The sequence below is a fragment of the Sitophilus oryzae genome, unplaced genomic scaffold (assembly GCF_002938485.1).
Source record: "Sitophilus oryzae breed Bouriz unplaced genomic scaffold, Soryzae_2.0 scaffold_1057_pilon_pilon, whole genome shotgun sequence".
In the NCBI taxonomy this organism is placed as follows: Eukaryota; Metazoa; Arthropoda; class Insecta; order Coleoptera; family Curculionidae; genus Sitophilus; species Sitophilus oryzae.
Genome location: NW_022145679.1, coordinates 78,679 through 91,044, shown reverse-complemented (window position 1 = coordinate 91,044; position 12,366 = coordinate 78,679). Strand labels below are relative to the sequence as shown.

Genomic DNA, 12,366 nt, shown 5'->3' with positions numbered 1-12,366 from the left:
AAGTTAATTAAAATTCTATCCACAATAATCTATCAAAGAATTAAAACGAAATTATATTACCATAGAAAGGCGTTTTGATTTTTAGGACTTTGAATTAGGATTTAGGACTTCATAACATAAAAATTCTACAATATTTTTATGTTTTTTCTAATTTTCTCTAAAACGGTATAGAAATTTGGAAAAGTATAAACGGGATTAGCAATTTCAAAGAAGCAAAAATTTTTATGAAGAATGATTTTTTCTCAAAATGCCAATAATAAAAAAGTTTCTCCTCTTGTAAAGACTATCCGGGAACAGTAGTAGAACAAAATTAGAAAAAAACTTTTGATAACAAGTTTTGTAAAACAGTACAATATTTTTGTAAAATTGTATCAATATTTTTGTAAAATTGTATCAATATTTTTCTAAAATATTGTTGATTGATAGAAACATATAGAGCATAGAATTGATTTAATTCCACCGAATTGTACCTTGTTTCATTTCCTAAGAAAAAAACAATCCCTGAATCAATAGACGGATTAGAGTGCGGCTTGGCTCTCCTGTTTGAGCACGTGCTTGTTGTACGCGCCGTTCATTTGTTCCAAAAAGATGAACGTCAGCACGGTGTGTGGACCAAGACGGAAGTAGTAGGGGAAGAAGCCCTTCCATAAAGCGAACACCCCCTCGTTCTTCAATATCTTACCTAAAACGTCGAATGGTCCCGAGAATTCTGGCTTGCCGTCGATGGTTTTCATATTTTGGATTCTGAAATGAGATTATCTTAAGTTAGATGAAATTAAATTGGTGATGATCGAATTTACTAGTTATAAATAATCGTAGTTGAAACACTCCTTTTTGAAGTGAAACTTCTTTGGGCGCGTTGGAAAATTCAAGGCTGTGACACTCGGCTTTAAATGACGGCCGTGAGGCGCGAGCCATGCGCCACCTAGCGGGAGGAAATGTGATAGCGGCAGTGTTGCCGGAGCTACCCCATTCGAGTTAGACGGGAAAATCACTACAATAAACTTGATATTGTATAACAGGTTAGGTATACTATACAGGGTGTTGCATCGTCGAGCGGGACATAGGAAATCCCATGTAAATTTTAATGGGGTCAATTATTGGCTTCCCTAATTATTTTAGAGAATAATTCTATTTAGGTTTATTGAAGAGCACTAAAACCCACATTCAAAAGAATGACTTTAGATATTTTTGATTAGCCCGTTTACGAGTTATCGCCGATTTCTTTTTAAATATTTCTCCTTTCTTATGGCCCTGTATTTACTTATGAACACCAGTCAAGGTAAAAAGATAACTGTCAAATGAAGTTGTCATTTCAGAAATTTATCTATTTAGTGCTTTGTTATTATTATTAAAAACTCATACCTACATCGAAAATATTAGCCATGAATTACACTACCGAAGAAAAAGTATTGATGATTAAATGGTATTATCAAGGAAATAGTTATCAAAAAGTGTCGGACATGTTTGCTGCTCTGTATACGAATAGACCGATACCTGGAAAATCTACAATCGCAAGGAATATCCAGAGATTTGAGACCAAAGGTACCCTAATAAATAACTGCAGATGTGAAGCAATGCAGGAACAAGGAGAAGATGCAAGAAATGATACCAACTTGGTATCCGTTTTTATCCGAAGTTTTATTGTGCGTGGAAGAGAACGATGGAAAGATCAGCACAAGGAAACTTGAGGATGAAATAGGAATAGATCACACTACAGTGTTTCGAATTTTGAAACGACATATATACTATTCCTTCAAATATGAAAAGCACCAAGAGCTACGAGTTGGGAACGAAATACGGCGGCAGGCGTTTTGTTTTGATATGATGGAAAGAGCAAACACGGATAGGGAATTTTTAAAAAAACATATATTTCACTGGCGAATGCACGTTTACCTCAAAATAATGAACCCAATGTTCAAAATTATTGATATTGGAACAAAGAAAACCAACACAGGTTTGTCGAAACAAGGACGCATTATCTACAGAAAGTAAATATTTGGGCAGGGATATTGGGACACAATATTATCGGGCCATTATTTCTTACGCGAAATTTAAATGCAGAATATTATTTGGAACTACTCGAAAATCGTATTTTACCTGCTTTACATGATGCCGCCAGGGAAAATCAGGAAGTTTGGTACCAAATGGATGGCTGCCCGGTACATAGTACCCTGGCTGTTCGAGAATATTTAGACAATAGTTTTAACGGAAACGTTATTGGCCTAAATCATACAGTAAATTGGCCAGCAAGGTCTCCTGATATTTCGCCAAATGATTTCTTTCTCTGGGGCCATTTAAAAACAGGATATACAAGGATAAAAATACCCAAATCTAGACGAGTTAAAAAATGCTATTTCTACCGAATGCAATAGAATTTCAGTTTACCAACTAGCGAATGTAAGAAGAGAATTTTATGATCGCCTGGGTTATTGTCTAGCAGTCGATGGAGGAATATTTGAACATCTTCTTAAATCCTAATGTTCTAACAATTTAATAGTACCTAAATTAATAATAAGTTATTGAATATTGTAATAATACTATAATTAACCTTGTAATTGGTTACCTTATTTTACTTTAATTCATATTAATTTGTATTTATAAATACATCTTTAAGATTTCCGATGTAGGAATGAGTTTTCAATAATAATAAAACACTAATTAGATAAATTTATGAAATGACAACTTCATTTGACAGTTATCTTTTATCTTGACTGGTGCTCATAAGTAAATACAGGGCCATAAGAAAGGAGAAATATTTAAAAAGAAATCGGCGATAACTTGTAAACGAGCTAATCAAATATATCTAAAGTTATTCTTTCGAATGTGGGTTTTAGTGCTCTTCAATAAACCTAAATAGAATTATTCTCTAAAATAATTAGGGAAGCCAATAATTGACCCCATTAAAATTTACATGGGATTTCCTATGTCCCGTCCGACGATGCAACACCCGGTATGTATACAGATAAAAATCTTGTCCCTAATTCGTGGTACGAAAATTGTTTTTTATGACGATGAGCAAACGAGTAAAATTTCCTGTGTGCAAAAAAAACTCGTGTTTAAACAGCTGTGGACAATGCACAATGGCGCTGTGCACAATTTTAGAGGCCATAAGTGGGCGTGCTATGTGCGCAAACTAGTCACCTAACTAATGCGTGACTCCGAAAATTGGAACCACAAAAACAATGCTTTTGACGATAAGTTTATAATCTGTATAATCTGTGATTGTACCAACCTTGTGTGTTAGGAAGTAAATTTTCATGCATATTTTCATCGATGGGTTTGTAGCTTCTGAATAATGATTGTTTTGTTAAAGCACTCCGTATTAAACAGAAGAAAAAAACATTGGAACAAATCAACAGATTAAAATGTATAAAGACGAATGTAAATATTTAAATAACAAACAATAATAAGTACCTACACTTGTAGTAGAAGTATTGTTTGTGGATTTACAAACACAAAATAATCATCGATGTTATAAAAATCATGCTCTGAATGAAATTTTTTGTGACAATTTTCCGTCCCGTATTATTTAGAGCTTCTACTGGAGAGTTTGTATATTTCTAAGAGTGGGGCCCTCCTGGCGGCTACAAGGGTCTATTCTATGGAAGATGGTAATGCATTATAAATTTTTTTAATTGAAAAGTTTTTCGGGGACACATTGATACTTATTTGGTCTTACTGAATTTGCTAATCTTGCCAACATTGGTTCGCTTTCAAGATGATTGTGGGGTAATGTTCCATTATAGGAGCATGTATGAGCACAATCGAGAAGGAATAAATATACGTCGTACAAAATAAAAACCGTTGCATGTCATCGAGCACGTGCGTTGATTGTAGACAGCATTGTTGCCAGATTGTAATCGGAAGAGAAATATTTTTGAAAAATTTACTATATCTAAGATCTATTAAAAATTCTAAAATAAACTTAAAAATTGTTAACAGTTTTAAATAGTTTCAAGCAGCGCTGAAAAAAATATTTTTAAACAAAACATGTTTTCTTATTGTTTAAAACAAATTTTTATGGTTTTAATGAACATTGTAAATACAAAGTCAAAAAAATGTTTACAACACTTTTATACTCTGTTTTAAACCATATCATGTTGAGTAATGATAAAGCCAAAGGACAAAACTTAATTCGATTTTAGAAACCTTAATGGTGCTCCTCCAAGTAGTAGTACAGAATTAATAGTTTATTTAGACAATATTAAGTTGAGCTGATTACTCTGTTTTTTATTCCTTTTGTATTGTAGTTGTTTTTTTTATTTTGAAAGAGTTTTTCTGATTTTTTATTGAAATAAACACCTACACACCAAACCTATTTAATACTTTCGTTCTCGTAGAATATTCTCCAAAAATAAATTCTCGATCATTTTACAACACTATACTTATACAGGATCGGCAAGACTTGGCTTGTAGAGCCGATTCGTGGGTACGAAGAGTACAATCAATACACTCAGTACAATAAGATGTACGGGACAAATATAGAACTAGTCTTTCTGAAACGCATGAAATATAGCGTCGGATTCAGTGGTTAAGTTTGTTATAGCACTCCTAGATATGTAAATATCGACCCAAGACAGTCTATTGCCGATATGGTATTGTTGCGGACCCGTGTGGACTCAGCATAACCTAACTAAAAATGTCCCGCCCCCATATTGATATGACCTTAATATCGCATTAAAGAATAGGCACCGTAATGATTCATTCGAATGTTCGAGAACAATCGAGTTCCACTGGAATGGAGTAGTACATATGAGAACATCCTAAAACAAGTGTTTTTACCTGGTTTTGGCTATATCGACGGGCATGCTGGCCGCCGTCGTCACCAGGCCAGAAATCATCGATGCGACAAAGTGAAGGAATAGGCCTTCGTGAAAATACCCTGTCTTGACTAGATACTGTTTGGCCTGAGAGTAGCTGGCTAGCTGGGCGGCGTTCACCACCATGGCTCGACCCATCGTCGGTACGGCACCTCTCCATAGCGTTAAAATGCCTAATATAACAATATAACTTGATTTATGTATACTTCTAATAATGGTTATTCTTTAAAACCATATAAACTTAGAGGTTAAGATTAGTTCATAACTGCGATCTTAACAATAACACTAACATTAGTTCTAATGAATATGAATCTACGTAAACGAATGCCAGCGTTCATGGATCAAATACCGCAATCTTTAGCCTAAGTCCACGGCCACACAGATAGCGTTTTTTGCGTGTCAAGCGCTTCTTGCGATTTTACCGTTTGAAGCTTTTTTTTTCGATTTGCGTCGCTGATTAAAAACACGCAAAAGAAGCGGCAGGTCTGCAGTTTCTATCAAGATGTCAATTAGTAACGTCGCAAGCTCGTGGATTCCCGGCCCGTTCAACAATCAATCCTGTGAGAAAGAGATAGTCGAGATCGGCGCGGTTAGCGTTGAAGAGACGGAGATAAAAGATATGCTGGGATTGAATCGTGGACGGGCCGGGGCATATATTCGGCGACAAACACAATCTACTGCTAGTGCCAGTGGTGTGTGTAAAAATAATAATTATTATTTGCCATTTATTTTACGAATTTTAGTTTATTTCTGTATAGTTACGGCCCTGACACACGAACTAGTTGTAACGAAACGTGTTAACGGCTTAGAAATATGTAGTGATGCGACGTGTATTTGTGAGCAGTCCACTAGTCCGAAAAAGTAGCAAAATAAGCGTTCGGCATTTAACGTTTTATGTAAAACTGGCTAGGTATTTTTTACACAAATGAAGAAGGAAATTAAAGATAAAGGATTATACTAAATCCGTATTGTAGCACATTTTTAGACAACTTCTTTATTTTTAAGATTTTGATGGTCAAACATCAACAAAATATTCCTTATGTTTAGACTAAATTTTCTCGAAAATAAAGACATAATTTAAAATTCCGTTACAATACGGAAATAGATTGGAGTTTTGTGATTACAGTGATATATAATTTATATGGTTTTGTAACAAATTGCTCGCTATTTTATGGCAAATGCTGAAGCTCTGCCAACCTTACGGGATCGGGCTAAGCCTTAGGCAGATTTCTGGAATATAATATATATTTCCTTCGGCCACACGTCCGCTTTACCCGACCCCTGAGAGCGGCCCGAAAGTACAGGGTGGTCGAAATTGGTCTGTTTTAATAGAGAACCCGAACAGTACAGCGTTAATAGACTCTTAAGACAAGTACGTAGAAGTATGAACGGTGGTTTCGGTTGTCCCTTCGCGTTTAAAATGGATTTATTAAGGTTTTTGAAGTTAGTATGTATTATATTTACCTTCTTCCCGATATATCCTAAATATAGCATCAAAAACATTCTTGTAATTTCTTCTTTCGTTCAATGGCAGCCTTCCATCAGCCGTCATTCGGATCAAAGAAACTTCAGCAGGTGTTCCTTAAAATAATTAAAAAATGCATAATTTATTACTAATGCTACGATTTTAAGGTAACTTGAAAATCAATAACATAAAATAAGCTCGGAAAAGCCCAAAAAATCCGCAAAACTGTCAAAAATGGTATGTAAATGAATTAAACAGAGAAAGCATGAATTTAACACATTCCTTAATATTTTTTACGATTATATTACGATTTCATTGATACTACTCTATACATATAGTCTGTCCAATGAGGGGATATATGACACTGATAGTTGTGTCTGTCATTTTAATTCTAAAATAAATTGCATTTACTGTCATTTTTTGACGTAGTCTGTCGAAATTTTTTTTGACTCGATGGTTGTTTTGTCGAGTTTGTACAAAATCAAATAGATTATACAGGGTGGTCCGAACTGTATTCCGGAAACTTCGGCAGCATATTCTGTAGATAAAAATAGGTAAAAAAGTTTGTATAAATGTATGTCCTAAAATGCTTAGTTTCGGAGATATAGGATGTGATTTTTTCCAGATAATTTATGAAGTAACGTCAATATTTGGATGAATTTTGGTGTCTGGGAGTTTTTTGACATGAGAAATTAGATTACTACTTGTAGAGGGCGCCACCTACATATTTTTTAACTTGTATGAAGAGTAATAACTTTTCGTCCATATCTGTATAAAACTACTGAGTATAAAAATATACATTTACGACGTTTTTTACGTAAAAAATGTCTCTTTGTAAAAATTACTACGGGTAATGTTCTCGAAATATTTGGAATCGAAATTATCAATACCTGTCATCATTGACAGAAATTAAACATGTTGACTAAATAGTTATTAGACTGAAATCATAAATTTAAAATTTTTTGGGCCAAAAGTTTAACAGAAACTATCTAGTTTTATCATCATTTTTTCGAAGAAAAATTTATGATTTAATTTAAAAAAATTAAAAGTTCCCAAATCTATTATTTCACTCAAATAACTATCCATTATACCTACTCAGATACAGTACGTCTGCTGGATCTGTGTCTATGAAAGGAATGCGGACAAAAAACATTTAAATAAACAGCAATATATTTTATACGTCGACTTGGCGAGTACGTCACCGCAAATCGCTCCGCCCACTCATTTTATTGGCTACTTGCAAATTTGTCGAATTTTTATTGATGGGACGCGTCGTCTAGATTTTTTCGAAAAACATCGAGAGAATATCGTTTCCCCTCTCACGGATACCCCGTAGCTACAGAACGGACAGACGTACTGTACTCAGCATGTTTATTTTTTGTCAATAATGACATGTATTGACTATTTTCATTCTAAATATCTTGAGAACGGTTGCTCGTAGCGATTTTTACCAAGAGACATTTTTTATGTAAAAACGTCGTAAATGTATATTTTTTTACTCAGTAGTTTTATACAGGTACGGACAAAAAGTTATTACTCTTAAAACAGTTAAAACACATGTAAGTGGCGCCCCCTACAAATAAGAGTCATATTGACATCAAAATCAAATTTCTCATGTCAAAAAACTCTCAAATACCAATTTTCATCCCAATATTGACGTTACTTCAGAAATTATTTGGAAAAAATTGAAATAAAAAAGAAACTTCTACACCCTGTATCTCCGAAACTAAGCATTTTAGGACATACATTTATACGAACTTTTTTGCTTATTTTTATCTGCAGAATATGCTACCGAAATTTCCGGAATACAGTTCAGACCACCCTGTATATTAACTTTTGTATTTTCATATTGCACATATTATGTACTTGTTTTTAAGTTTGCATCCCCAACGAAACCAAAATTATGTAACTTTACGAAAAAATATTCCGAATTGTTTTCCAGTTTATTGACTTTATGCCAATTTCGTGAAAAAATATTTATTTCTGGTGGTTTCAACCACACATCTCTACTAAAAATAATATTATTTTTCCTAAATGTTGCTAAAAATATACCCGCGAAGTTTTTACGTCTTTTATCGGTTCTAGATAAACAAAAACATTACAACTAATTGCCAGAAAGCGTGTGTGTGTCAAACAGATAATCTATCTCGCAAAGCGGTTAAAATTTTAATTTCTGTTTGATTTGGAATCAAGTGTCTTATTCAATTTAATTTTAGAATTGTTTACTTCTCCGGACCCCTATAAAAGTATTAACATTTTTCAAAATTTGATTAATAATAGAACCCTACAAATTTTTATCGAAAGATAAGGTACTTAAGTTCTTAAAGAGGCGTTTAGACTCTCAAGTAATATCTTCAAGAACTTACAACCGAGAAAAATCAAATATTTTCATTAGTAAGTAATCAATCTTCGGATTGTCACGGGGTTTCTAACAGGACACAGACACAGGTCTACAGACCTTCTTGGAACAAAAGCACAGAGCACATCAAGCAGTCACTGCAAATCCACACAATCCAAGGCTGGCAGACAACTTTAAAGCAGCCAACAACACGCTTCGAAGAAAACTGCGCCAAGTAAAGGATGATTGGTGGTCACAAAAGGCTAATCAGATTCAAGAGTACGCCACGCATCACGATTATGGTAAATTCTTTGAGGCTGTTAAAGAAGTATACGGCCCAACTAAGAAGGTAAGCTGCCCAATCATGGCACAAAATGGCGAACTTCTAAAAGAGGAAGAGCAAATTAGAAACCGCTGGAAAGAGCATTACAGCCATATTACCTAATTACCTATTACTTAACCAAGAAAACAACCCCAATATAGATGCACTAAACACATTACCTCAGTATAACAGCCTCGATGTATCAGATACCCCAATAACAGAACGAATATATTTTTCAGGCAAGATGGCGGCTAGTGCAAGTCGCTCGCACGAGCTCCCAATTAAAAATAAGGAATACGTATGTATTCACTGCAAAAAAATTGTAGCAACAACTAAATTAGTTTGTGTGAAGTGCTCTGGGATTTTCCACCCCAGCTGTTTGAAACAGGCGAATCAACAAAAAAACCCAACCTGTATTCATGAATCTCCAGCAGAGACGGGTCAATCTAATAAAAGTGAATTCGAATGGGCATCAAGAGAAGCGTTATTGTTCAAATATAAAGGCTAGGGATAAAAATAAATATCCTGGAAGAAAATAATATTTAATAAGAGAAAAGATAAGCAATTTAGAGGTCACCTTAAATAATTTTTCTCCACGATAAGAGATCAACCGAGAGCAAAAAAGGTAAATAACCCAACAAGTGCAAAAAATATTCGATTTATCGGGCAAGAAGCACCTATATCTTCATCGCTAAAAGTAATGGCAGAACATCACCGTGAGCAGGCCGTTACTGCTGAACTACAAACAGCCAACCAAGAAGAGAACGGAGATGTAGATGTTAACATAACCAAAAATCCAAATGTCAACGATAGTAAACAAATATCTACTCAAGACGTAAAGAAGGCCATAGCTAATGTTAAAATGGACAATATAGTTAATCTGGCTAATGAGGATCATGATGGAAAGTGGGAAATGCAGCATAAAAGGAAAAATAGGAAAATTCAACCAAGGAACAACACCAGAAGTATCACTAAACAACTAGGCACGAATGAAGACGATTCCAATGGCTTTGACGGAGTCGGTAGAAAAGTTTGGCTATACCTATATCGTATACAGACGGCTGTCACTATTGAAAAGATTTATAACTATATAAGAGCAAAACCAGGCTTTAATGAATTAAATGTTGATGTTAAAGAATTACCAACAACAGAAACCCAAAACAAATGTTTTGTGGTCACCGCCCCCTATGAAAAGAAAACCATAATGTATGACCCTAGTTTTTTCCCTAAAATGTAGGTTTAACGATATGACTTTCGAGGCCGAAAAATAGGATAATCAAAATTCTTTTTTATAAAGAAGAATACACCTCTACTAGAAACAGGGATAAATACTACATGTAATAACAGATTCTCAGTAATTCACCAAAACCAAAAATTTAGTATCATACATCAAATGTACAATCATTAGGAAACAGTATAGACAAAATTGAGAGTGCATTAGCAGAGAACAGTGATTGTGTATTTCTGTGCATAACAGAACACTGGAAAAGTTTGGATCAACTTCAGGAATTGGGCATATGCAATTTTAATTTGGTTGCATCTTTCTGCAGAGGGAATGGTCAACACGGTGGTGCTGCCGTATATGTGAGGAAGGATATTACAAGCTTTGAAAGAAAATCTCTTCAAAAACTATCAGATCAAGGTATATTTGAATGTGCAGTAATGGACTGTAAAATTGGAGATGAAAAATTTATAATTGCCTCAATTTATAGGCCTCCAAGTGGAAATATGGATGTGTTTTCTGGAAAAAATAGACACAATATATAACTGTTAAACATAACAACTGAAAATAAAACCATATTTCTAGCAGAGATAGATATATATATAAATTTTCGAGTGAAGAAAGCAGCAATGCACTAGATGTTCTGTCCATAATGTGTTCTTTAATTGTAATAAGAACAAATTTTTGAAAATACTAGAATTACAAATACTGGAGGTAGTTGTATTGACAACATCTTTACAAATAAGGAAGATTATGAAGCTTGTGTGCTAATCAACCATATATCAGACCACACTGCTCAGCAATGTTACAATCATATTAAAAAAGCAATAGGTTATCAACACATCTCTAAAAGATAACTTTCAGAGAGGCAAATAAAAACAATTTGCACTTACCTAAAGGAAGCAATTAAAGATATATCAGAATACACCCAGACACTGATGTCAATGAATCATGGAAAATTTTTGGCAATACCTTTCACCGCATTTTTGATCAACACTTTCCACTTAAATCTGTGTATAAAACAAGAAAGAAACATCAATATTCAAATAGGAAATAAACAGAACTGCAAACAGAGATTAGACATACTACTAATGCTATCAAGATATAACGATCAATATAAAGATATTTACAGAGCCACAAAGAAAGAATATGACAGATTATTAGTTAAGGAAAAAGCTAACAAGTATGACGCAAGAGTGAAATCATCTGATAACAAAATGAAGTGTTTATGGTCAATCTGCAAGGAAACAACTGGTAAAAATTCCCAAAGGATGAATTGTTTATGATCAAGACCACTAGTTCTAGCAAATGAATTCAACAGTCACTTAATCAGTGTTGTGCCAAATATATTGTCCAGTATTAGGAAAGTACCATTCATGTGTGACATAAGTTGAGAATAATGAGTCAATGCGACTGAAATCTGTGAATATAGAGGAAATTCAAAAAATTGGTCAAAGTCTAAAAAATAAACATAGCAGCGGTGTGGACGAGGTTCCAACATCTATAGTAAAATTCTCTTTGAAATTGTTGATGATATCTATTGTGCTATACTATTAACATTTCGCTAATAAATATGGATCTTCCCAGACAGGCTGAAGTTGGCATTTATTAAACCAATCTACAAAAAAGGAGATCACTCTGATTTTGAATAATTTAAGACAATTAGCTTACTGCCAAGCTTTTCAAAAGTATTTGAAACAATAGTTGCAAACAGAATATTAACTTTAATGAATAGTTGTAAACTGTTTCAGAATATACAACATGGATATTTGAAGGAGAAAGGTGCCATTACTGCATTGTTCGATTTCACTACATCAATAATAACACATACTGGAAATTAAAGATTGGCAATGGGTAGTTTTCTTGAGTTTATCGAAAGTCAAAAGCATATGACTCTTTAGACCACCATTTACTACTAATAAAACTCGAAAAATATGGAATAAGAGGTCCAGCACTCAAATGGATTACATCCAGGTGGCATATTATAGAGACACCAAGTTATTGTTGAGAAAACGAAAAGATTAGTAAGTCTAGTATACAAAAATTGAATATCGGTATACCTCAAGCAGTATCATTGGGCCACTACTTTTTATCATCTACTTAAACGATATTAGTCAAACAACAAGAAATGCAAATTTTAGCCTTACATGCTATGCAGAATGAACACTAATTATACGGGCTTACTCATGGAACAAC

The 12,366-nt window shown here is 34.0% G+C and overlaps 1 protein-coding gene across 1 annotated transcript in view; it reads right to left on the bottom strand.

Moving 5' to 3' along the window:
- LOC115875422 (mitochondrial 2-oxoglutarate/malate carrier protein-like) overlaps positions 1-12,366 on the bottom strand; it is a 26,704-nt gene continuing 14,338 nt past the window's right edge. Inside the window, exons 3-5 of the mRNA XM_030890882.1 lie at positions 6,288-6,404; positions 4,786-4,996; positions 1-744 (exon numbers count right to left, since the gene is read on the bottom strand). Of these exons, the coding sequence (XP_030746742.1) occupies positions 519-744; positions 4,786-4,996; positions 6,288-6,404 (554 nt within the window). The 3' untranslated portion in view covers positions 1-518. The remainder of the gene's footprint in view (positions 745-4,785; positions 4,997-6,287; positions 6,405-12,366) is intronic.